The 27547-nt window shown below is 38.7% G+C and overlaps 1 protein-coding gene across 3 annotated transcripts; it reads left to right on the plus strand.

The window, feature by feature from the left end:
* Positions 1 to 733: 733 nt before the first annotated feature.
* On the plus strand, positions 734 to 27450 carry LOC110834401 (spermatogenesis-associated protein 20). Of its 3 annotated transcripts, none has more exons than XM_022073510.2 (12): positions 734 to 961; positions 1535 to 1654; positions 2107 to 2326; positions 3556 to 3699; positions 4177 to 4515; positions 4939 to 5118; positions 5632 to 5841; positions 6062 to 6254; positions 6443 to 6611; positions 6732 to 6940; positions 25419 to 25618; positions 25907 to 27450. In XM_022073510.2, exons 1-12 carry the CDS (start codon positions 822 to 824, stop codon positions 26162 to 26164), a joined length of 2382 nt encoding a protein of 793 aa, XP_021929202.2. In that variant the 5' UTR covers positions 734 to 821; the 3' UTR covers positions 26165 to 27450. The 3 variants fall into 3 exon arrangements, with proteins under 3 accessions (XP_021929202.2, XP_021929201.2, XP_021929203.2); XM_022073509.2 differs by lacking the exon at positions 3556 to 3699 and adding an exon at positions 3755 to 3901; XM_022073511.2 differs by lacking the exons at positions 734 to 961; positions 3556 to 3699 and adding exons at positions 968 to 1207; positions 3755 to 3901.
* Positions 27451 to 27547: the final 97 nt, after the last annotated feature.

A 27547-nucleotide genomic window follows, 5' to 3' on the forward strand; every position in this document is an offset into this window, starting at 1 on the left:
ACCCTCATAATGGAGGCAGCAAGGACCTCTGAAACAATGGTAAACTTCTACCAGACTACACAGTGCTATAACCAGATAAGATTCTGAGAAAGTTTTTCCTTTTAAGAAGTTTGGTTTTCAAAGTCCATCAAGTAGGACCATAATTAAATTAAAAATTTTCCATGTAATAACTTCTTACATGTAAAATTGTCCAGCCCTACAAGTTAACGTTGTGAACCTTTTTAAGAAATTCTTTGAGACATATATACAAAAATTAAAATCACACTCAAAATTGATAACCTTATACAATAAGTATAAGGGCGATTTCATATCAGTTACACTGAATAACATCAAATACTGTATGACTGCATTGAAAAAGGTTACTCCCAAATCTTACACTTTGGTTAAAGACCTAATACTGTCTTGTGTGTGAAAATATTTAAACAAATTAGTGCATACTTTCAGTTTCATATCTTTGACATATTACTGGTCAGAATTACGGTGTTCCCAACATTGTTTATTTAATGTGTTGTGTCGTATCACATTGGTGGGGAAATATAATGCACTTTTATATTGTGATATTGCTTTCACCTATTTCTTTGAAAGCTCGGAAAGATAAAAATTAGTTTTGAAACCCATATTTCGGTTTTGAAAGAAGGTTTGCGATATTTATACTGAGGATTTATTACTGTTGTACTACTAGGAAGCACTAACCTATGTTGGTATAATGTGTGGCACTAACGTCACATTCATCATTACGCAATAGTACTGTATATTTACCGCAATGACTGCCCACGTATGAAAAATTAATTTAAAGTTGCAAAAATACAAGTTTTTATGTTATGATTCTTAGACGATTGCAGTCATTGCCTCTAGTATCATGCGTGGCTAAAAGAATTACAGGTTTTTGTTGTCTAGACGATTCCTTCTTGTTCATAAGACGAATAAGTGACGACAAGAAACAGCTGTTTCATATTAAGAGGTTAGAGTCGTGTCGTAATTTAAACTAAAGCTGTTCGTGAACTGAAATTTCATGGCATTCATATTAAATAGAATGACTTGCATGGTCAGCTGTATAAAGTTTTTCCTTGCAGTGTCTCTTTGTTGCTAGTTGAGTATATATTGCAAAGTAATAGTGCTTTTGCGTTTGATATTAGAGGACCTGGTGACTGAAATTTTAGAATTATGGTGCGAAAATGGAAGTATCTGATTTAGATTGAAATTTGAGGTACAAATCGAAAGATTTCAAGTAATCTTAAAACATAAAATTACAAATTATTGTAATTGGTATAACCTAAACAGAGGTCTAATCTAAGTAAGAAACAGAATGAGATGTTTTCAGTGTGCAGTTAAGTGCAGTTTTTAAGAGGTTCTGTGTAATACATCTGTCAATTTCACTCTCTTCAAGTGTTCATATTTTATTAGATAGATATTTAATTTATGTTCTGTTTTAATGTGTTTGAATACGAGAGATAGAGACTTGCTTACAATGTAGTCCACATGTACTTCTTTTAATAAAGTAATTGCAGGCTAATTGATTCCTTTTGCTTGACAGGCTAAGCTACACAACCATGGCAACAGGAGGGGATGTGAGCACACCACCAAAACATCAAAACCGTTTGGCTTATGAAAAGTCTCCATATTTACTACAACATGCTGGCAACCCTGTTGACTGGTACAAGCAGTTTAAAACTTTTATGTGTACCACATCTCAACAGAAACACCGTGGTCTTCTTAGTTATGTTGCATCTTTTGAAATACTGAAAATGTACTTCTAGTGCAGGTTCTAAATGAAGACCTATCCATGTTTTAAAATTGTTCTACTGAAAGTGAATCATACAAAATCACATATTTCCCAGTGGTATAAGAAATTCTTTTACACTTATTGAAGTTCATTTCCTTTGATTCTGAATTTCAGTTTGTAAAGTGTGTGGATTATTTATAAATCTTCAGCTTTTTGTTTTCCTGTCAGTAAAAAGCACACATGTTCAAATACGGAGAATATTGCGACTGTTACCCATATTAATTCTATGTCATACCATTTCATAGATTAAATTAAGCTTCACAGTATCCCAGATGGCTGTCACTTTGTGTTAAGTTTCTTATTGTACTTCTCTGATTTTTAAGGTACCCATGGGGCGAAGAAGCATTTGAAAAGGCTAAAATAGACGACAAGCTAATTTTTCTGTCTGTCGGATATTCGACATGTCACTGGTGTCATGTGATGGAAAGAGAATGTTTTGAAAGTGAAGATATAGCCAAATCGATGAATGAAAATTTTGTTAATATTAAAGTGGACCGTGAGGAGAGGCCAGATGTAGACAAGATGTACATGACGTTTGTTCAGGTGATTAAGTGGCTTAAATTTCCCAAACTGTTTGTTTTATTAGCTCTTTTAGAAAGCATACAACAGTTTTGTGATGCTAAAAATCATGCTGTAAAATGTGGTCACTATTATTCTTTCAATTATATTTTTCCTATAATAAATTTTTCTTTTTGAGAAATTCTGCCATTGTAAAAAGAAAAGAGTAAGAAATCAGTGTCATGGATTGAATATCTGAGTTTTGAATGTGTAAAGCAAATACAGTAAATTCTCAGCTATGAGTGGTAATTGGGGGGGGGGGGGGGGACCGGCACAGATAATCTGAAAAATGCATGGAATTGGTTTTTTTATGTATTTTGGCATTTCCAAAAAGTATTGGAAATTAATATCATTTTGTTTAATCTTTTATAGCCTAGTGATGACTGCGTGTCTCACATGCTTTAATAATTAATGAGTCTGCATTTTTTATTTATGTTTTCCGGTACTTGTGGGTTATCGGGACACATCGCTTTAAAAATAGGTTGGCTTAGGTTAGGTTAGTTGTCATTTATTGAAATAAAATATAATAACTTCCAAGTATATGTCATTTATCCACACACATTAACCTAACCTAACCTAACCTATTTTTAAAGCGATGTGTCCCGATAACCCACAAGTACCTGTTTTTCTTATGATCCTTGGCGTAAACAAATTATTTCCTTTAACATTATTAAGAATGATAGAAACAGAAAATAATGGCGTGGTGAATCGAAACTGTGCATTTTGTGGTCTGTTTTTTGTAGTACCGTATGATACGTTATAATTAGACATATGAAATTTAATTTGGTAGGAGATTATAGAAACATTTATAATTTATACAAATCTTTTACATACATTCACAACTAAAAGTTCCAAATGTGCGTATTAGCTTTGTTATGTGTGCATCCATCCATAATAAAATTTGGTTAAAATTTAACAACAGTAATGGCTACTAAATGCGTTCCTGTGCATGGAAGTGATTGGGATTGGGAATCTCAGATACCTTGGTTAGGTTAGGTTAGGTTACTCGGCAGATTGTCAGCCAGCTGTTTAGTGACGTGGGATGTGCAATATACTTTAATATAATTCGCAGTGTGTGTATTTTGGAAAGAGGCTGTGTGGTGGGAATGTGATATACGTGAATCTTGTTTCGCATATCAAAAGATGGTTTTGCAGAAAGTTTGAATTTTTCAATGTGGCTGCAGTAACGGCATAGTAGGATCATTCTCCACCAGGCTACGTCCGGGCGTGGCGGCTGGCCGATGAGTGTATTCCTGACTCCGGACCTTCAACCCATTGCTGGAGGAACTTACTTCCCTCCAGCAGACAGATGGCCGCAACCTGGATTTCTTACTCTCCTGCTCCATGTTTCCCAGCAGGTGACGTTTTATTTGTGTTGTATACAATAGGGTTCAGTTGGGACTGTGTTTCTAGGCCACATCTGGTGGAGGAGGGTGGCCGATGAGCGTGTGGCTTACGCCAGAGCTCACGCCGGTGTATGGTGGTACATATTTTCCTCCAGCTGATACTTACTATGGTCAGCCAGGCTTCAAATCTCTTCTTTCCATCATAGCATCTCAGGTATTTTGTCTGCATTATCTTTCGATGTTCATGAAGTGAAGTAACACAGCTGTTCATGATAAAAGAAGGTTATAGGTAATCTTTTTAATTTTTTTTATAGAACTTTTGTTTTATTAGCTGAAAGATTTATTATCTGATTTACTGAAACAAAGACCGAGTGATTGATACAAATAAGTTATCTCAGTAAAAAAATGAACTGTAACCTTAAATTTTTATTGATTGTAGAATGGTTGTTCAACAGATTATATTCTATTTTGAAATGTTTATATGTTTAGTGGAAAGATAGTCGGCAGAAATTCTCAGAGTCTGGTGCAATGATCGTGGAAATAATGCGAAGGACATCTATATTGGATGCAGCGTCATCAGGGACGAATGTGGAAGTCCCTGGTGAAGCGTGTTGGAAGACATGCATTCAGCAGTTAACACGCAGTTACGAACCGCAGCATGGCGGATTTGGAGAGGCACCAAAGTTTCCTCAACCTGTCAACTTAAATTTCTTGTTTCATGCTTATTCTCGGGAACCTTCTTCTGAAACAGGGAAACAAGCCCTTGAAATGTGTCTTCACACCCTGAAGATGATGGCTAAAGGAGGAATTCATGACCATGTTTCTCAGGTTAGATTAAAATAAATTTCTCATGGTTTTCAAGGCTGCGCGTCCAAAGTGGGACTTTTTTGTGTTTTTCTTCGGCCATTTCTGGTGAAAATTATAATATTTTCCTCTTCCTGCTTGCTGTATGTTACTCCTCAAGAAATTCATCTTTTATCACAGTAATTCAGTTTAGAAATTTTTATCTTCATGTCCCCTTTCTGGAAACCTAAAATTATAATCTTATCTGTTCTTTTGTATGGGTGTGAAGCTTGGTCTCTAACTCGAAGGGAAATAACACGATTAGGGGAGTTTGAAAATAAAGTTTTGGAAATGGAAATGCAGCAAGCATTGGAGAAATGAAAAGTGCATGCAAAATTTAATATGAAAACCTGAAGAGAAGACTATCTGGAAGGGTAGCTGATTTTTTTTTACTGTATTTGTTTGCAGGGGTTTGCGAGATATTCCACAGATGATCGATGGCATGTACCCCATTTTGAGAAAATGTTATATGACCAGGCTCAGTTGGCCGCGGTATATTCAGCCGCATATGTCGCTACCAAGGACCCTTTTTATGCAGATGTTGTGAGGGATATACTGACATATGTCGACAGGGACTTGAGCGACAAGGTAAACTTAGGACATATGAGTTGTAGCATGTGGGCAGGACATGTAGATTGGGGGAGTTAAAAAGTGCATCCAAAGTTTTAGTCAAGAAACCTGAATGAAAGAGACAATTTTGAAAACCTGGGATTTAGATGGGAGAATGAAAGAAATAGAATGTGTGGGTGTTGATTAGACTCAGTTTTTTTAAAGTAGGTTTTTTGTGCTCGTGCGAGTCTTCAGGCTTCGGAAAGATAGGAAATTTCTTAACCACTTGGGTGACTTTTTGATGTCTCGAAATTTTTGCTCTGTAGGATTAATTTTGTCATGTTTTAATAATCGTATTTGGATGTCTGTTACGAGTTACTGATTATTGCGTGTGAGAAAATAATTATGATTTTTAAGTAGAAGTTTTCACAGGGATAATAAAATAATTATCCTTAAAGAGAGAAATAGCGTGTCCTTACGTATTAATTGTATCTAGAGGGCAAGTTTTACAGAAGAACTGTTACTTATTCATGTGATTTTCGTGTTCCTTAGAGCGGAGGTTTCTATAGCGCGGAAGATGCTGACTCTTACCCCAGTCATGGCGCTTCGCGTAAGAAAGAGGGAGCCTTCTGTGTCTGGACATATAATGAAATTCAGAGTCTACTTAGTAAGCCTATAGATGCCACTAGTGGGCACTGTCTGGCCACTGTCTTTTGTACACATTATGACGTGAAGCCCCAAGGGAACGTTAACCCTTTCCAGGTAAGGAATAAAACCATATATTTTTTTCACCTTTATTTTATCGGCAAAGCATAAATGTACTAGGGGCAGAATATATATTTTAGACGTGTTAGCAGGGCTAACACTTTGAAAAATAAAATGTTTGTTGTCTTACTTTGTGGTTCACTGGTACTCCATACAGCATACGTTAGCCAACGTTAGCTAGCCAGGCGTCGTTAAAAATGAAGGATCGTCTTTGCAGGACCCACACGATGAACTGAAGAACCAGAATGTATTGATAGTGGTGGGGAGTGAGGAGGAGACGGCAGAGAAGTTGAAACTGGATGTGGCAACAGTGCATGCGGCCCTGAAGGAAGGCAGAGAAATCTTGTATGAGGCCCGTCAGAAAAGGCCAAGACCGCATCTTGACGACAAGATGGTAACAGCATGGAATGGTACGGAGTTCTGAAGCTGGGCGTAAGACTGTAGTTGCAACCTACAAAACATTTCCCCCCCAGGTTTATGTATTTTTTTAATTTTTTTTCTTTCAAAATACAATGTATTTGGACTCTCTGACTGTTACCATAATCATCGTTGTTGTTGTTATAATATTTAATAAATTAATCGATGTTTGGCTTTGTAGGTCTGATGATAACAGGATTTGCGAAGGCCGGCCAAGCGCTGCAGGACGACGGCTATATTCAGAGGGCAGTCACCGCTGCCAACTTCGTAAAGAAACACCTGTATAATCCAACAGCTGAAACATTGCTGAGAAGTTGTTACAGGGGCACGGATGGCGACGTCGCACAAATGTGAGTGTTATATTTATTTTATGAACTGTTTCTTCTAGAAAGTAATTTTTTGCAGCCGTGCATAATTCCCAGAAGCGCCGCGTACTGGATAGCTGAATATAAGAATTTTTGTTCCCGCAGCTTATCACCAATACAGGGATTTTTGGACGACTACGCATTTGTGATCAGAGGACTGCTGGATCTGTATGAGTCGTGTTTTGATCCGTCCTGGCTTGAATGGGCCGAAGTCCTTCAGGACCGACAGGATCAGTTGTTTTGGGACGACGACGGCGCCGGCTACTTCACCAGCTCGGCTTCAGACGCCTCTATCCTCGTACGACAGAAGGAGGGTAAGTCGTTACCTCATTGCATTCTTAGCTGTCTGTTGTACTTTTTTTAAAAAAATTTTGATGTGAGGGTGGGAAGCAACTGGGGGGAAGGGGAATGGAAATGCATACATAATCAGCATCTTTGTGATTTGTGGTCTTCTCTGAAATTCCGTCGTAATAAGATTTTAGTAGAGCTCTTCCCTTGGGATTCTTCAGCTAAAATCTTTAGCACATTTTTCATCTTTATTATGCATGCTACATGTCAAGCCCATCTCATCCTACTTTATTTGATCACCGTAACATTTTCGACGAAAGTACAATTACGAAGTTCCTCGTTATATAATTATTTCTCCATATATACATTTTAATATTATTATATCATTTCCGTTAGCCTCCTGAAGAGGGTGCAATATTTAGTTTTGTTCCTGCCGTACCCTCATTCGTTTCAGTACTGATCAGGGCTTAATCTGAAACCCTGATGGTGGAGGCAGTATGGCCCTCTTAAACGTTGCCAGTACAGCCCACTTACGATGCAGGATCATTATTGATAATGAAGATCTTAAAGTAATGTAATTGTAGCGATGTTCGTGGATATTTTCTCACGTTTTAGTTTAAAACGACGTTTCGGGAGCTGGCTCTGCGTCTGTCATCACGTGAAACTATGCAACGTAATCAGTTCAGTGATACGCCTTAGTCAAAAACCTTTGTAGTTGTGTGATGTAGTTAATAGATGGAACTCACGACGGTCCTGCGTTTCGTTTAGCTTCTCGTCTTTCGTCATTCAAGACACATTTTGCCGCTCAGGATTCAACTCGCTGGTGTGTGGCGGCACACGGACAGAACCTGCCATCTATGAGAGAAGCAGCGAACGAATTGTACTTCACCCCAGAACTAATGAAAATGTATAAAAAAAGTGGAATAATTGAACGAATTCGGTCTCTCGTCAATTTAACTTTGTTTCGGTCCGCCTTTCTATCCGCTCTGTAACGCCGAAAAGGACAGAGCGATTCATCTGTGTGTTTGAAGCAGTAATTACTTGTTTTTCGTACTAGAGAATGCACGCAGGCTGTTAAAAGAATAATAAAAAAAAGAACACCTGTAAATCAATTGCTTTTGTAAAAATATTGTAGTAGACGATCGTACATAGGAGAGAAAAAGCTGTAGTATCTGGCAGCATTTGCAATTTTGTTGTTCTGATATTTTCTTTGGTATGATAAATGCCAAACCCGTTAGTGGTCATCTCATTAGCTCGCTTAATTAACTGTTAAAATTTTTGTAGGATTAACACTGCCGTCATTAAATCTACGATAACGCAGTTTTCGTTTATGATGGAACGAGAGACTTACGTGATTATGAAAGGTGATTGCGTAGTGATAGGGGATATGACAAATGCTCACACAATTTTTATTAAAAAGCCTGAAGGAAAGAGACCGCTAGGCGTACATGGGATGATAATATTAAAACGAATCTTGAGGAAATAGGTTTTGAGAGGCTTAGATTAAATTCATCTGGCTTAGGATAGGGACCAGTGTCGGGCTTTTGTGAGCATGGTTATTATCCTTTGTGTTCTATAAAGTATGAAGCTGGCTGTCTCCTGGTTTGTAGTCTGGTAGAAGTTTCCCGACACCTCAGAGATGCTTGTTACCTCCATAATCAGGGCGATCATCTCATCTCTGAAACGTGGCGAGACTATACACGGTGCAACAACCCAGAAGACAGTTATCGTGACCCTCAAATTATGTTCCTCACGTATAGAACGAGAGAGAGAGAGGGGTCATATTTCACACCATAGAAGAAAGAGATACATTATAGTTTTGTGTACCTTAATCTTTATATTTTTAGATAGGTAATGTGAGGATAAAAGTTCCTGAGCTGAACAGCAGCAAACTCTCTCTCTCTCCCCCCCCCCCCCCCAAAACCGCTCTTAACGTCTTTGTAAGAATTATTTTTCACCATCACGTGTTTTATTTGTGGTACCAGCACGTGTAATGTGTAGTTTATTCATCCAAGCGATACGTATCGATTTATGTCGACTCGCCCAAGTACGTCTGTATCTCTTTCCATCATTTTGGCCTCATTTCGTACTCTTGTGATTTGATATTTTGAATCAGACCGTAAATATAATAAGTATTCAGGTAGACGATTATGGGACATAGAATGATGGATGTAAGAACGATTAACAGTGATTATTTAGGGAATTGGCGTTAGGTTTTCGTGTGTTTTTAGGTGTCGTTTTTAAATATAATAAAAACAGACGAAGGTAGAGAAGTTTTAATTACGAATTAAGTAGGATGAAACAACAGAGTAATTTACAATCGGAACAGACGCTCGTAAATAGACTACATATATATATATATATATTTTTTTTTTTAAAGATATGGGTGAATGAATATATTGTGTGTTCGGTTACTACAGGGAGACCAGTAATAATATTAAACAGGCCAGCGTTGTACAGAGCTGAAGGCAGGAACAGAGTTGAAACGCATAGACGTATATATAGGCAATATAAAAGGGCAGAGCAGATGTCGCACAGTGTGGATGAAATGACCCCGAAGAATGGAAACGAATTGTCCAATTCTGCTTCCAACCTCAAAATCATGTTCTGCGGAATGGTTTGTGTTTTTTTTTTGTTTTTTTTCTTCATGGAATTATCGATTTACGTGTTGTCGGAAACCAAGTTTGAAAAGGGTGATACTATTGGCTTCGTTAAGCTGGTGAATAACTACGCACTGCGGACCAGTGTCGGCTCGTAGTTCATATTTTTCCCGTTATTGGAACGTGTCCCACGTATGGGAATTCGTATAGAACCAAGTCAGCGTTGTGAGATTTTAACTACGTAGTTTCTGGGGTAATATCCTGGCAGTCAGCTGAAGGAACAGAAAAAAATGTTGAAGACGTCAGTCTCAACCGCCCGTTGTCTCGGCTGATTCGAACGGAGGACGTCCGAATACAAATCAGCAGTGTTAAAAAGTTTTATCAGTTCTGGATATGTGAATGAGGCGCATATTTACTCCGAACGTCTATTGAGAATTTTGCGAAATTTTGAGTTTTCGCGACAGTGGCAATTGACGACGTTTAGTGATGCAGAAGTTTACTGCTGTTCGCTTTGCCCCGATGATGGAGGCTTTTAAGTACCTCTGAAACGTCCCAGAAGACAGCCATCTTTATTTTAATATTATACTTCTATTTTCTGTTGTCCCAAGTGATGTCGAGATTTTCGCCTAGTTTTTCATCCCACCATTTAACTCTCCATTATCTGATCGTCGTATTCCTGTTTAGTGAAGATTATCAGTAGAACGATTCGCTTTGAAGACGGCCATTATGAGAATGCCATTCTTTGTCAGTGGAATGATTTCACGAGACCACGGCTGTGACGTAAACATTTATTAAATATTTCGTATAGGGAATGTGAATCTAAGGTTAATGAGTTGACCGTGAGCTGTTAACTTCTGTGGCATACTGTAAAACCCTCGCGTTGCAAATGCTTAACGTGCTGTGATTATTGATTTTGGTGTAATTGGATTGTGACCAGGTCTTTATTATATAAAACATTGACAGCGAAAAACATAATTCGCGGAAGAAATAAAAGTTTTGAAAGCTTTTCCCCCCCATAAAAACCCGTATCACGAAGTGTTTATTGGTCATAATTTATTACGAGGAATTGGTTAAATCTGCTTCTTACCATCGTGGGTCACAACCCCTCAGTAAGCAGGCGTTTCGGATAGTTATATAATATTATTCTACATTACGTTATATTACGTGTAGGTTGTCCTGAATGAATATTTTTGGACTGCAAGGCTAAAACTATTTTGTTGGGTTAAAATACGTTTCTCCGTTCAATTCATGAGAATAAATTCTTTAACATTTTAGGTTAATGATCTGTTTTGTCTGTAGTGTCTTGATAACGTAATATTAATATTCTCATATTACATTTTTACACGCGGTTAATTTGTCAGTGGAAAGTTTTGAAACAAACTTATGTTGTTACTAGGATTTTGTTTTCAGTTGTAATTAATTCACCGTAAGTCGTTGGACTAGGAACACGCCCACACTGGTGTTGTACTAATTTTGACGAGTGTAGGGCCACTGTACATTCCAACTGTATCTGAGTTCACTTCAGACTTGTGGGTTAGATTCTAGCAGCGTCGTCAATGTATGTGTATCTAAACCAGATCGGTAACAAGAAACTGGCTCAGTGCCTGAACAAACAATTAGCTGAATAGTCGCATCCTCTTCACTTACACTCACGCAGTTTAACACAACGTTCTATGGCCTTACACTTCCGATATTCGCACTGTCAAGTAGCTTTTGCTAGAAGCACCGTGTACTGCTATTCCTAAAGCGAAATGGTCGAAGTGAAGTAGCCATTTTGTTGAGTGACGCGAAATCCATACATCGTTGTCTCGAGCCTCAAATACGAGAAACTGATATGTAAATCCTGTAATTCGATTTTGGGGTTTGATATTGTAGCTATCGTAACATATTTCGAACTTGGGGGACGGGGGAGGGGGGGATCAAGGAAAATCTACAGCCGGCAATAACAACATGGCGGACGCGCGAACACGTGACGTTATATCAACACGAGTGGAAATTCATTTGGTATTTTGAAATAATATATGATAATAATTATAATGGATGTTGGTAAGTTAATTGTTTCTGAATAATGAAAACTGCTGACGGTAAATAAATCTTACGTGATAACAATAAACCATAATAATAACATTAAAATGTGATTAATTTTGGATTTCGTCTTGTGCCCATCTGAATTCGAACCCACAACGCAAAGTCACAAGTTTCAGTGCAAGTCAATGCTAGATTATAAGCTCGCATTACCTGATTATAACGTAAACAAACATAAAAGACGTAAGAGAAAAATAACTGCAGTGTATGAATGGATTTTGTGAGTTCTTCCCGCAACTAATCGGTGGCCTAATTAAGACGTCAGGTTGCACTGGTCAGCCTTGGGCTGTAATCCTAACTTCGGTCGACACAGAACCAGAAGTAGCCCAGCTTAACAGTCTGATTGGTTTGGATTCAGCAGTGATGTTGGGTACAATTGAAATCGCCTACTTTGATTCTGATAGGCAACCTGTCATACTATAAAGACGGAGAAGTTGCCGACGTGTCGCGGCGTGTCGTTAGAGTTTACAAAAGTCATCTGTTTATGTCAGTACCCTGCATAACAAATAATTTATAAACTATCTGCAGTTGATGTTCGTACGACGTTATTAAAATGTTGCAGTTTGTTTTATGTCGTGTGTAATTCCTTGGGTTAGTTTCACGATATATTGGAACAACAGTTGATTAGAAATAAAATAATATTGCTCGTTTACTTCTCTGTCTCCCCCCCCCCCCCCCGAATACATAATACTTAAACAAACAGAAGAAAATGGTTAGGGAATTCAAATTTTTCTGGTTGTCCGAAAATACATCAGCACCAGAATGTCTTATTAATTTCCCACGCAGTCAGTTTGGAAAGATAGTCTAGAATTTTAAAGAATTATTCCACAGAATGTTCCTGGTCCCTATAAACCTAGCATTTTACGCTCGATTGGCTCATTAATCGCCCTGACGACAGAGGCAGTATGACCTCCGAAACGTTGGTTCACATCGACCAGACTGCACAGCGCAACAACCCAGAAGACAGAATTCTTCTAGTCCACAATTATCTAATATCTGTAAGATCCATTTTAATAGTATTCGTAATTCATGCATGGAAAGGGAAATTGAAAACGTAGGTCCTACACTGCATCTGGAAGAATCTGTTGACGCCCATATTTGAATGATATTGAGCGCTGAGCTAAACGAATGGTCTGTATAGGTCCGCGCACCTCACCTGGCTGGAAACAGGTAGCAGCTTGCTGAACCCATGAGTTATTATTGATTACTCTGCCTCTCTTCTCCTGTTTAATCTCGCGAGTGTATAGAAAGCTCGTGTATACCCTGCCAGCCAGCCAGCCAGCCAGCCGCTGCCTTCACCTCCCCCAACGAGACGAAGCCCCTGTACGTTGTCCCTTTTTGGTTTGTGGGGCAAAGAGAAACACGAAATATTTGATACGATGACGTAATTGACGCGGCTCAACGTGTATGAGTACTGATTTGAGACTGTCGCTTTGTCTTCGTAAAGAGTTTGATAATTTTATGATTTTTGTAACGTAACTTTCAGTCCTCCTATCCTCCTCCTTAACTCGTCAATTAAAATTATAAATTTTCGAGTTTCTACGGATGCCAGTCAAAATTTTCGACATCATAGATCCGAGTTCCAAAGTCTGTGAGGTTCTGATTTACTATGACTGATTCCTCGTGAGCGATATAATTTATGTTTAAAAACTATAGAAATGTTGTTGGTGTGAGATATGTTTAGTCCAAATTCGCTTGTTTCACAACGGGAGACATTCATAATAACGCTGAAATGCGTTTGAAGCCTTCAGAGTCCGATTTATTTTGTCAACGATGTGCTGAACATATGTTTACATTTAACACCGCAGTCTCTATGTTTATTCACTAACTAACTAACTAGATGGCTTACCGAACCCGAAGGTTCATCACCGAATTAACCAAAGCCCTCCACCGGACCCTGTCCTGGGCCAACAAAATTCAGTCTCCTTCAACTCCTATCTCCCATAGATCCTGCCTGAGATTATCCTCCCATCTACGTCTAGGTCTCCCCAGAGGTCTCTTCCCCTCAGGCTTCCCAAATAGTGGACCCAACCAACCAGATGGCTTAGGGAACCCGAAGGTTCATCACCGAATTAACCAAAGCCCTCCACCGGACCCTGTCCTGGGCCAACAAAATCTAGTCTCCTTCAACTCCTATCTCCCATAGATAGCGCCTGAGATTATCCTCCATCTACGTCTAGGTCTCCCCAGAGGTCTCTTCCCCTCAGGCTTCCCAAATAGTGGACCGAACCAACCAGATGGCTTAAGGAACCCGAAGGTTCATCACCGAATTAACCAAAGCCCTCCACCGGACCCTGTCCTGGGCCAACAAAATCCAGTCTCCTTCAACTCCTATCTCCCATAGATCCTGCCTGAGATTATCATCCCATCTATGTCTAGGTCTCCCCAGAGGTCTCTTCCCCTCAGGCTTCTCAAATAGTGGACCCAACCAAACAGATGGCTTACAGAACTCGAAGGTTCATCACCGAATTAACCAAAGCCCTCCATCGGACCCTGTCCTGGGCCAACAAAATCCAGTCTCCTTCAACTCCTATCTCCCATAGATCCTGCCTGAGATTATCATCCCATCTATGTCTAGGTCTCCCCAGAGGTCTCTTCCCCTCAGGCTTCTCAAATAGTGGACCCAACCAAACAGATGGCTTACAGAACTCGAAGGTTCATCACCGAATTAACCAAAGCCCTCCATCGGACCCTGTCCTGGGCCAACAAAATCCAGTCTCCTTCAACTCCTATCTCCCATAGATCCTGCCTGAGATTATCATCCCATCTATGTCTAGGTCTCCCCAGAGGTCTCTTCCCCTCAGGCTTCTCAAATAGTGGACCCAACCAAACAGATGGCTTACAGAACTCGAAGGTTCATCACCGAATTAACCAAAGCCCTCCATCGGACCCTGTCCTGGGCCAACAAAATCCAGTCTCCTTCAACTCCTATCTCCCATCTACTTCTAGGTCTTCCCAGCAGTCTCTTCCCTTCAGGTTTCCCAACCAGCTATGTTTATCCACAGAAGCTATTAATTTGCGTAATATCTTCTAAGTTGTATTTCGATATGTGTCAATATACGAGGAAAATTTTGAAGGCAGTGTAAAATGCTGTAAGGTGAGGCATGGATTTTGGTTTTCCTGGGATATGCCAGTGTTTAGTGTTTTGGACCAACTTATTTCCGCCTCCTGACCCGTAGATACCGACCGGGATTGCGTTTTCTGGGCAAAGCCTGGCTGACCATTCACCTCTGTATAGAGCCCGAGGTTACGAATGCGTGCAGATGTTTCTCCATCTCCGCCACGTGAAATTTAATGACGTGGTGCTTAATTAAGCTTAGCTCCAACGTTATCTTCAACAGTTATAATGGGCCATATTGGTTGTGTGTTGAGTAATTGAAGCATGCGCCGTGGGACTTTGGTTTCGCTTGTCACTGGTGTATTTTGGTTCGGACTGTAATTCCATTAAGAAACTTCATGTAGTCGAGTCCATCTTCAGAAGCTGATGGCCTCCGGTCTAATCAAGAAATTCTCATCGTTTCATGTAACCCCAAGTTTCATTGATGTGCTTACAAGATCTTGCCTCTGGATCCTGTCTTGAGCTGTTTGAATCCAATTCACACTCAACCTGTTTATTTTAGGTCAGATTTAGTATTGTGTTATCTTAAGTGGTTCAGATTTTCAGTGTAAAATTTGTATGCATTACTAATTTTAACTTACCGTGATAAATGCCTGTCTTATCTCAGCCTTATTGTTTTTAAGATGGTAAAGTTGCGTCATATTGTGATATAATAAATATATATTAAATGTTGTCCGTCTAATCACAATAATTCTTATTAAATATTAAAATATTACAATAATTAACATTTTAACATTTAAAGAACATCATTTAATATTTTAAATATTTTAAATGTTTTAAATGTTAAAATGTTAATTATTGTAATATTTTAATATTTAATAAGAATTATTGTGATTAGACGGACAAGATTTAATATATACTTATTGTTTTTATTAACGTAATAATATGTAATAAAAAGTAGGTTCCTCATATTACCGAAGTTCTATTACGAAGTGTTTTTAGGGAGTCTGGGTCATGTTTGGTGAATTTACACTTTGTAATTGTGGTCAACTTCCAGAGTTGAAATTTGATAGACGTAATGTAAATAAAATATCTGCAAGTTTGCGAACGTACTTGTGTACAGTAAAACATTTCATGATGTGGTGGAGGGGGTGAATAACAGAACTGACGTGTATTTTATTCACGCACACCAACATTCCCCCATGAAATTTCTCTCTCGTATCATTTTATATCCCCGCCCTTGGTATAAACAAAAAAAAATCCCAAACAGACAACAACAAAAAACACGACACAGGTTTACCTTTTTACGTGCTATTGGTTGCAGGGATCCATAATGTAAGTACACACGTGTGTTGCTGCTACTCATATCGCTAGTACAAATTATCAATCGTGTATCGAATGTAGTCCCAGGGCGACTGACAGAAGTTCAGTGCACCAGGGCTGTCCAAGACTGTCGGCCAATTTAACAGTAGACCCCAGCTGTTAGTATAGCTAATTCTAAATTTGCCCCTGTTCACAAAATATCACGCTAAGGTGGTGTGTGTAGATGGCGTGGAGCTAAAATTCCGGGTATTCTTAACATCTCGCGTAATTTGAAGCGGGTGTTTAGCTTCACGCTTCGACCGTATTTATCATCGGGAAAGATTTTCGGGGTGCCGATTTTATAGGACGCTGCATGGCCCACCTGAGGAATCTTTGAAGGCGCAGAGGTGAAGACTGAACTTCCCTCAAGACAACTTCGCGTTTAACTTACTTTAACTTATCTGTTAATACTGTCGGCGACCTGCTTATGCTGGTGTTTTGGAGTTAAATTCAGAGACGCTGGATTCGAAAGGAGACGTGTCAAGGAAAGAGGATACGAAGTCACCCACCCACCTCAGATGGTCGCATTGCCATCGTGTTGGCGTTATTTGTGCCACTAATTGTAAGTACAGATGACCTCTAGTGTTTGGAAAGTCATTAAGCCATTCCCGAATTGGAGAGGGGTAAAGGTTCGGACGCTTCGAAGTATGTAGTGACCTAATAAGCCTGGTATATACGGCATGGAGTGTAGATTCTCGCCAAACGCAGACTCCGCCAGACCCCACCACGACTCCCTTTGAATATATTTCTCAATTTAAGCATTACGGACATTGGCGGATTTGATTTTTTCAGCGTTGTTCATTTAAACAAAATCTCTGGCGAAGGAAGGTTGGGTTGGGTTAGATTAGATTAGGTTAGGTTAGGTTAGGTTAGGTTGGGTTAGGTTAATTTGGGTTAGGTTAAGTTGGGTTAGGTTAGGTTGGGTTAGGTTAGGTTGGGTTGGGTTAGGTTAGGTTAATTTGGGTTAGGTTAGTTTAGGTTGGGTTAGGTTAGGTTGGGTTAGGTTAGGTTGGATTAGGTTAATTTAGGTTAGGTTAGGTTGGGTTGGGTTTGTAGACTTCGTCTGTATATGGTGGATGACGAGATGGTGCATCACCAAACAGGATGGTACAGCGTCTTGAGGGAGTGCGTCCGAAAATTCATTAGATGTACTGCCCCAAAGGAGACAGGCAGAAGGAAGTACAATGTCGGGGAGATGAAGAAACTAAAGACTGTCGGTTTCGAAACCAAAGAGTCAGTCTAGACGTCTGTGTTAATGGAATTGCTTCGCAGAAAGGAGAGAACTTTTGTGGTTTTTGAGCGTTCTGACGACTCGGAATACTTGCCTAATGACGTCACGTGCTTTATGAAGGGAAGAAAATATCTTACGGTTCTGTGTTTATGAACTCTCTATCTCTCTCTCTTCTGGATCGATCAAACGTATTATATTACTGTTTTACAGTTTTCAGAGGCCATAAAGACTACTCCACTCAAATAAGGCCAAGGAAGGTCATTTTTAACATCGAAATTAACTGCTCTCGCATTATGTGGCCGTATTATAAAGTGTGTTTAAAGGCTTTTATGTGTTCATGTGGGAAATGCATTAGGAAGGTGGTCTGAGAAAATTCTTTTCCCCGTGACCGCTTTCAGGATCAAATAGTGTTTTAATGTCGAGAGCCTGAATATCGAATGCCTAAATTGTGAATTTACCCGGGACATGAAATATAAACCCGTCGTCGGTATAGTCTTGTTATCTCTGACTCGCATTTGGGATATGCGATATTGGGTAGGAAAATCTCACCGATCAATGTCGTGGTTTTCCTCATTTATTCTATACTTTATCTTAAAATACTCCCGGACAAGGAATCCTAACTCGTAATTCATTGATTTATGTTTGTGACGTAAAATAACTTAAGAAACGAACTTTTTTTTTGGTTTATAAGGAATTTTGCTTGTATTTGTTTTGTTTTAAGGAAACAACTCATAAATAATCATTGTAGATCTTGCAGAATCATAGGATACAATGAGACACAATGAAGAGCTTTATAATCGGTTCAGTTGCTCAAATATTACACAAGTCAACAAGGTTTTAGTAAGATTATTTAAAAGTAACTTTTTGCGTTAATTATGACTAGCTCATTGCAGGACCGAGCTTAAGAATTTTATGTCGCGTCATAGTTTAAAAAAAAACAAGTAACATTGTATTTAATTCTGTATTTATTTCTATGTTTTTATTGTATTTGTCAACAATAATGCGAAATTTGTTGGTGATTTCCAAGTGCATGTTTCTTCACCTTTGTATTTTTCTTAGTGGTGTTGTTATTTTTTTAACCAAAATGTGAGGCTATGACGTTTAATAGTGATTAAAAGTTTAATCTCAGTTAAATAACATCATGTTTCGCACTGCATGGTAGTTGATATCTAAAAAAATAGCTGATAAAAACTGTCTTTGTTATAATTTTGTTATTGTCATTTACATGATCGTCTTACGCGATTAAAAAATGTATTGTCCAGTGCTGTTAGGGCGATGACGTCAACATTGTAGTCGGGTAAATGTTCTTTTATTTAAAAATAAAATTCAACTGTGGTCGAGAATCCCTTAACAACATTACCATTGCAGTTTTTATAATAATCTGTGCACAATGTGTACACACAAGCGTGAGAAACACTGGCTATTATATTAGGAGTAGTTTTAGGCGAACTTAGGCTTCAGAAGGCTAATTCCCTTTTTGCAGAATATCGTCATAGTCGTTTTAACATCACTGCAGTCTCTGCACTAATAACGAATGTGAAATAGATTCACACTGAAATAGCGAAGTGGCTGAAGGTGCCTATCTTTAGTGTTCAGTTTGAAGCAGATTTCTCGAAAAGCATTTACCTTCAGGATAGAATCGACACTGCAGAACGGTAGTTGCTAATTTCCGCTTACACGTCATAATATTTGTGCTTGGAATATATATATCTCTCCAGCGGCCATACTGCCTGTGTCAAACGTACATAAATCCTGACCCATATCCAAGGCCAAATGGTTATTAAAACATCAGAATCTGCTAGGTGAGAGCTAGCATCTCACAAACCAAATATACCCCTTCACCCCCCCCCCCTCCCGGAAATACCCTTTAATCTGTCCAATGAGCTACGACGGTTCGCTATTTTCAGTACGTGCTCAGGGCGGAGACTAATTCATTTTAATATTTCTCGTCTGTCCAAAACTGCATTAAGCTTCTGTGTGACGAATTTGAAAGCTTAATTCAAATTCATTTTGAGAATGTTTTAATATATATTAAATTGGAAGACGTACTCTGGGAAACCTTCTTTTGGTTGTTCGGTTTCAACGTACGTCCCTGTAATCTTCATCAGCAGAGTTGAGGGAGGGTCACTACACACGAGTTTTCACTAATCGCGCACGTATGAAGTTTGTGAAATTAATAGTCGCTCAGATCGCGAAATAATTCCATGCTTTTATGCAACACAAAAATTTATTGTACTTTTTTAAAATAACCCGCTACTAAATCGTGCCTTGATTTAGATGAATCCAGTCAAGATTTTTACATATCATTTCTGGTAGATTTATTTTATTAAGTAAAAGATAAAATTATAGTTTTGTACATTATAATGTGTTTGTTAGATAGGAGGTGGGATTCAGAACTGTTTGATCGCTCAAATATAATCTGATCTTTAACCAGTTCGGTAACTTTCGATGTCACGTTTTGAAAAAAAGTAATAGCAGAATGCAGCACTCACTGGCTGTCGGACAAACTTTTCCATTTCTTTTTGTAGATAAAATTGTTACTTTTTAATTTCCCCTCTGTACAAGTACTACTAACATTTTCCCATCTGGAATGAGAGCATTTCCGGAATAGTTTTATTTTGCCAGAACTGTGCCTCAGCAGTCTTTGACGGACTCGAATTTCCACTGGCAGCCTGAGAACGGACACCTGCAGTTCGTAAATGGGGTGGAAGTAGTTTTAACTAGTATCCGATACGAGGATAGCGAAATTGCTAATGGATAAATCAGTTCATAAAAACTGTACTTGGACGTCATGTATTGGAAATGAGCTTTACGAGTTCTGACAGTTAAATAACTGGACTGATTCTATGAAGGGAAGGTACAGTTCAGTTATTGAGGCATGACCGATTGGCAGCGCACGAGGGGGAAATGTGATGACGAACGTTTTGTTTCGAACACCTTTTTGTAGATGGAAGTATAATATTAAAATGGGGCTTCAGTGAATAGTGTTTGGGGCGGCTTAATCTGGTTTAGGGTATGAGCCGGTGGCGGACTTTTGTGATGATGGTAATAAACCTGCCGGATCCATAAAAGGCGACACATTTGTTCATCATCTTAGCTTAGTCTGCTGATAGCGTCTGAAAAAGGACTCTGCTCCATGGAGTTTGTCAAGCGTGGATACATACCAGCGGTTGGTATAGACTGGTTTTGAAATTTGGTTTGAATATCCGACCCATTTTGTACTCAGATACGCCTAGCTTTTTCAGAGTAGAAATTTTCGTTTTGTTTTATCAGTTATAGTAAAAAGATCTTCATCACCAGTCACTCTTTCATCTGAAGTTTCGGGTTGTTTGGAAAGCTTTTCTGAAAAATCTGAACAAGTTTATTTTCTCGAACAACTTTTATCCCAACTGCAGCGCAAAACGAACTGAATCTTAACATATGTTTGACACGAATATGGAATAATGTAGACATTTGATCGAACACCAGTGTTTCTAGTTGTTGAACATAATAATCAGTCCGGTTATTTAATTGTCAGACCTCCGAATTCCTAAGAATACTTCCGGTTTTCACTCACATTTTCGTCATTTACAGTCCCGACATCACCCGTTACTCCTAATAAATGGTCGAGCATACAACATGAAGTGTACAGGACACAGGCCTAATTTGAAGAAAAACATTAATTATTGTTACAGGCAGACAAATTGGTGTCTTTGGTTAATATACGCCCGGCATAAATCCTTGTAGTTAATGGAAGGTACAGGAAAGCCTCATTCGGACGAATACAAGGAGACGAATGACCGGAATTGTGACGCCAGCTGTACGCTTATATCATTTCTGATATGGGACTTAGAAAAGGGCTTAGTTGTTGGGACGAGCATAGGCGTATACAATTTTCTGTTTTAAGAGTCATTACTAGTTTCCGCATAAATTATTCTTACAGTAACCAACTAATTTACACAAAAGTGTCGAGTGTCGAGGCTGGGTGGTTGGGATTCGTACTTCGTATTCGGGAGTCCCGGTTCAATTGTCAGCCCAGAGTCCAGATGTCTTGATATTTTTTTAAAATTTTAATTTTTCCAAGTCCCTTCAGGGAAAATCCGATGCAGTACAATCAGTGCACGAACCCTTCCTTCCATATCTGAGTTTCTGAGTTTCTCAGGAAACTTGGATAAGGTTATTAAGCTTGTAGATACAACTGGAAAAAAAAATTGTGCATCGAAAGAGTCATAGTTTCAGGAAAGTGAAATTGGGTGTGGATAGGGAGATGCTAGTTTGAAGTCACGTTCTGGCACATTGACTGTTTTATTCATGATACTACATGACACTTATTCCCTTCTGCCAAATTAAAATAAGGTTCATGAGCAAAAAAATAAGAAAAAGTTGAATTCCTCGTAGCATATTTGTAGCAATTTCCCGCTAGCTTCATTAACTGTAAAATCCTTCGAGGTATGTTGGTTGGATTTCAGCCAGTCAGCCTTTATAATGAGAGAGTTGGACGTCGCACTGTAAATATAGCGTCCCGTGTCATCACTTGCAGATGATGGACAGCGCGGCGGTATAAATACTCACCGTTCTCACGTCTTCGCCCAGTGCGTCAACCTCATACACTACTTGGGAGTACAAGTTGCCCGGAGGATTTTCGTTTGCTCCGTGATTCGGTGCATTTGTACGTAGTCTGGCCAGTTCGTAAATATTTAACCCTTTAAGCCCCCCCCACTGGTATGTACAGCTGGTGAGATATGAGAAGACGTTACCTTTAGTTGCGCAGTAGCAAAATCGTGGAATGCGCACGCGCAGTTTGCACGTCCAGATACAATGCGGCCCGAAAACATCAGGTAGTTCCGGTGATTGACGATGGAAGAGGCCATAGGGGGATTAGATATTAGATGGAAGTCATTTGTATTTTAAAGGTAGGTTGGGTGGGAGAGTGAAACATGAAGTCATCTGGCCCAGAATGCAAATCGGTTGCGAGGCCTTTTGGGTTTTATAAATAGCAAGGAATTTCTCGACTGTCTGACCGACTGTCAGCTTCCGTAATTTTTTTATTGAATGTTATGAAGTCGACGAAATGTTATAAGAAAGAAAGGCATGCAAATAATCTATAGTAAATAAAGCAGTCCAGATTCGTGAAATACGGGCTCTAGGAAGAACATCTGATGCTTTAAAATGTCATACAAGTACAGAGCATGCTAAAAGTAATCGAGAAATGATTCTTTCACCGTTCTGCTTGCTTCGTTCACATTACTTTGATTTTGTACATCCTTTAATTTCTCTTGTCATATCTTTCATACATACGTTTGTCTCTCCTTTCTCCCACATTTATCTCATATCCATGTCCTAGTTTAGTTCACACATGACGTCACATCGCTTTGTCTAAAACCACTTACCTGAATATGTCACATTTCCTTCTTGAGAAGCTTTACAGTTTTGCACTAAACACGATTATACCCACACTTCGTAGCATAATAATCGTGTAATAACCATCACGCAGAACTTATTCTATTGTAAATGTTTCAAATGGTACTTCATCTCTTATCAAAGTCCCCCTGAAGGCAAGGAAGCTCACAGCAAATGTCTCTTTTAAGCCGTCGTACGGAACATTTGTAGTCCAGCATCAGTATTGAGTACTCTTTATATCAGCTGCATTACGTACGGAATTATGAACAGACGCGTTTTCCACGAAGTCCGCGCTCGGTTCTTTTGTGAGAGGAGAGACGCAGTCATCCACTGAAAGAGAAGGCAAACATACATCAAAGTGGATTTTGTATAATTACACATAATGCTCAGCTTATGGTACCAGTCAGTTTATAATGAATAATTACAAAATACTGAATTGGACCCTTTTTTTTCTTCTTAAATTCCCGAAACCCTTCGAAACGATGCGGACAAAATGAAGGTATTTAGAGCTGGTCGTGTCTGTCCGTCTGTATGCCTGTTTACGTGTTTCAATTGGAAGACCTCCGGACGGATTTCGATAAAATATTATATTAACATTATGCCATTAGAGGCCACCTGTCTGATAAACTCTTACGGCCGGCAATAACATCATGGCGGATGCGCGAAAACTTCGTTGTTTATGACGGACGATTTGTGTAGTTTGAAGTAGAAATGAGTGCCAACCTACTACATTTATGGATTTGTCTAAATAAATTTTCGTTCCTAGTGGTACTTCCGGGATCACTGATATATAAAATGGATGCAGATAATTATCTTAGTCAGGGTCTGTAAAGTTATCTCAAGATGACAGAGAACGCTAAGAATTGAACTGGGTTATTGAACTCAAACATTTTGTAATTACATCTGTAGACCTATGTAACTGCTAGTCTGTCTTATGCTGCAATTTATTCCTGTAGAAAGTTGAGATTATTATCCAAATAAATATTTCTTTCGTGGACGTCGAAGTGATATATTTTGTGAGACATTTAGATTCCTAGAAAATGTACGCAATGTACGAAGTGTCTCAGTCGCCGGAAATGGGCTGTAATTTTGTGCCTCTAACGTCATCAGCAGAAAATGTAGGACGCAAATAGTCTGAAAAATTTTTGATGTAAAACACGCAGCTACCTGGCTTTGACGGGAGGGACCCGAGATGAATGGGTTGAATATGTCTGGCATATTTTGGCGGAGTCACAAGAAAACTACGATACTTTTCTCTTGGTCGGAGTTCGTACAATGAAAGGTAACGCCAGAATTCTTCAACACTGTTTTTTTAAAAAAAAAAATTCGAGTCCATCATCACGGTCTGTTGGTTAGTACTCATTCTCTGTACTTGGGAGGAAATTGCTTTAAATCTTGGCTGCCCATATTGATTTTTGTTGTTGTGGTTTTTGTCAGTCTGTCCATGCAAATTCCCGTGTTAGTACTGTAATTTGTACGCTTGGGTTTTGCATCATTTCCAATTCATCGTTAATTAATCATCCTATAATTCAATTCTGTATAATCTGAGCTATCAAAGGCGTACATATTGAGTAGATAATTATCAAGTTCAGAAAGTACGCTTGCAGCTTGTAAAATTCAACCGTCTGAACGTGCATCGAGTTTAATTAATGTCTCAATTTCAGTATTGGCGCTGGTGGGATGTTTGAAATTCAGGACGCATCTTTCGAAATGTCTGTTCTTAGTGTACAAATGTGTGTTAATAATTAAAGGCAGGTTTACTATAAAAATTGTTGATAAAATATTACTTACTTATTACTTATTTACCTACAATAAATTTTAATATTATCCTCATATGTACGCATAGGTATTTTATTCAGGCATTGCAGGCATGCCACACCCATCTCATCCTTGAATGATGATTCGAATAATATTTTTCGAAGATCGTAAATTATGGAATATCTTGTGTTTATTACCTTAGGTAACGTGCACAAGCCACACTTTTACGTCAGTTGTCATAAAATATACATTAATTCAGTTCTTACGTCAGATGAAATAAAATGAAATGGCTTTTGTTTAACTTCTTTTAACTAAGTCTGCCCGTTACATTCCGTCACTGATATTCCCCGCGGGAATATTTGGAACTATATTCACTCCATGTGTTTTGTCTGTATGAGAATGAATTTTGAAACATTGTTTTGTTACTGTTCTGACCATATCGGAATTGTGAACGCGCTACAATTGTTTTTCAGCAGGTCTTTAGGTGTTTGTGTACAGACACCAATTTTGCATTCCACGCGTAACATCTGTACCATAAAGTATCTTTGGCATATTGGTCACTGAAGCGTATTGGATATTGAAATTGTCATTTATTACAAACAGCAACAGGTGAAACTATTTATCTGACAATTAACCCACTTCTATAAATGTATATATAATTATACATTAAACTGTAATATTAAATAGAGAGACTGTTAATTGGAAATGGATTGAGTTTGATATATGTCCTTACGAGGTTATCGACGTTTTTGCGTTGTAAGTAAGAAGACCTTCTCAGTCTTTAGAACTCCAATATCGCCATACGATTCATCCGGAAGAAAAGGAATTAATTTATATTATTATTTTATGGACACGCTGTCCATAGTGGACGTATAAATAAAATTGTAGCCCAAGTGTTTGCCTATTTAAAATCACCAGTTCTGCAAAAATTCACTGAGGACAGTATGTCAACATCCTCGAGACTACCGTAGTCCCAGAGCGTCTCTGCTGCTGGCCGCAGACGATCGTGTCACGTATATTTTTATTCTCAGACCAAGACGGGGCAGAGCCTTCTGGTAATTCAGTAGCGGCCAGCAATCTTTTGCGGTTGAACGCTTTCTTAGACCGAGCAGAGCTTCGCGATAAAGCGGTGAGGTTGTTCACTGCCTTCACATCGAGACTCAGCAGCGTCCCCGTCGCTCTGCCAGAGATGACGTCCGCCCTCATGGTCTACCACGATTCCCCGACGCAGGTAAGTTCGCGTTACATTGCCTCTGAAGTTCGTGTCCAGGAGTTGTATTGAAATATGCAGTTTTTGGAAAGTACAGAATGTTAAAATTTACGATAAAATTACTCGGACTTTCGTCATTATGAACCGGAAAGTTGTCAGTGCCTTTCTGGAAAACTTTCGATTGTTTTGTGACAGATGTTTCGATGTTCCTTCGATTTGAAAGATTTCTTGAGTGTTTGGGTGACTTCCCTTTTGTGCAGGAACTGTTCCGAATTGGGGTGGATGTGATGTGTGTTGCTTGTGTGCCAGGTGTTTGTCGCAGGCGCTGCAGACGCCGAGGATACGAGGGCGCTTCTCGGCGTCGTGCAGGGAAAACTGATTCCCGGACGAGTGCTGGCTCTGGCAGATGGCAGAGATGACAGCGTGCTGTACCGCCGGTGCGAAGAGTTTCGGAGGATGAAGCCGGTTGGCGGCAAAGCCTCTGCGTACGTGTGCAGACATCGCACGTGCCGTGGTCCCATCGACTCACAACAGGATCTCGACGAGATACTCGATGATCGAGAATAAGTATTACTTGACTTTTTAATTTGTGTGAAGTCTTTGCCGCTCATGAAGTAATTTGATATTTTAAAATTGTAGATTTGGTTTATTTATAGGGCCAAGGTCAAGAAGGTATACTACCTGGTGCTTCGTAAGTATCAGTGGAAAATGTAAATTTGATAGTAAAATGGCGATTGAATCCTTAGAGCCGAATTTAATTGGCACGTGGAGGATTTTTATGGAATTTATTTTAAAAATGCGGTTGAACAGTCGTCACACATTTTGCGTAACAGAAGACTTTCTTTGGTCGAGACAGAATTTTATTGCGTAAACGCGACTGGAGTCACTTATAAATGTAATCTCTGTACCGTGTTCCAGTTGAATAAATATTTAATTTACGTCAGTTCGGAGTTCGTATATCTAATAAAAGCTGTTTCGATATATATATATTTTCTGGATCATTAATCTTTTTTTATTATTTTATTATATATGACTTGTGTAAATATTCCATTTCTCATTTCTTTTTCATTTTATAACTTAAAGGAAGTTACGGCTGAATTTATTATATCAGTAAAGTTTATTAAAGAAATTTGATGATGAATGGGCACTTTTGTTAATGTGAAATTAGCCCACGCGTGAATTTGTCTGCTCTCTCTCTCTCTTTTTTTTAAATAAATGTATATATAAAAGAATTCTGCAGTTGTCAACTGTTTCCACTGCATATCTGCGATTGTGCGTGATCTAACGTGCAGAGAACATTTTAAACTACGTTTTCAGAATACTCTTAATTTCGTTTAATAAACTGAATTCTGTTTCTGTTTACTGTTAATTGAAATGTTTGTCTCATGATAAAAAAGACAAGTTGCTGTTATTTATTATTAAGCCGAAGGTTAGAATTAGAATATTTTAACGTATTGTTAGTGTGTCAGCATTTTAGAAGACGGAAGTAAACGCAGTTAAAATATTCCGTGCTGATAAGTCGTGATATTGAATGTAAATTATACAGGGTGTGCCATTAAAACGCGATTCAACAAAAATGAAACCAGAAGCAGGTCCGCCCTTGTGTAATGGACTCTTCAGGCTTTCACCGTGACACTTGAGTTGAAGTCATCTTTGTTTGTAGGCCACTGCTCACGAAGCATTTGGCAGTGGCGTATCCTGACGAGGAAGTACGGAATCAGGTAACAAGATTTTTGGTGGATGGTTGTCTTTGAGAAGGCGAAGGATGTCAAAAATACTGTTGTACTTAGGGTTGTGCTTTAAATGGAACACTGTGTTCGTAAAATGATAATAAATTTGTCGTTAAAATTGTACTCGTCTATTTTACCTACTCCTGAATTTATTTAAGTTTTCATTAAATATTTTATTTTTTGATATAAGTCCTTATTTTTATCGAGATGCAAACATTAT

The sequence above is a fragment of the Zootermopsis nevadensis genome, unplaced genomic scaffold, assembly GCF_977971745.1.
Source record: "Zootermopsis nevadensis isolate Lab colony 2312 unplaced genomic scaffold, Znev_1.0 Znev_ptg000016l, whole genome shotgun sequence".
NCBI classification, from domain to species: domain Eukaryota; kingdom Metazoa; phylum Arthropoda; class Insecta; order Blattodea; family Termopsidae; genus Zootermopsis; species Zootermopsis nevadensis.

Bases quoted from the DNA above. Each gene is read 5' to 3' on its own strand.
- LOC110834401 (XM_022073509.2), top strand. From the start codon at position 822: ATGATTCTTAGACGATTGCAGTCATTGCCTCTAGTATCATGCGTGGCT. The intron at 962-1,534 runs GTTAGAGTCGTG...TTTGCTTGACAG, and splicing joins CAGCTGTTTCATATTAAGAG to GCTAAGCTACACAACCATGG. The intron at 5,119-5,631 runs GTAAACTTAGGA...CGTGTTCCTTAG, and splicing joins ACAGGGACTTGAGCGACAAG to AGCGGAGGTTTCTATAGCGC.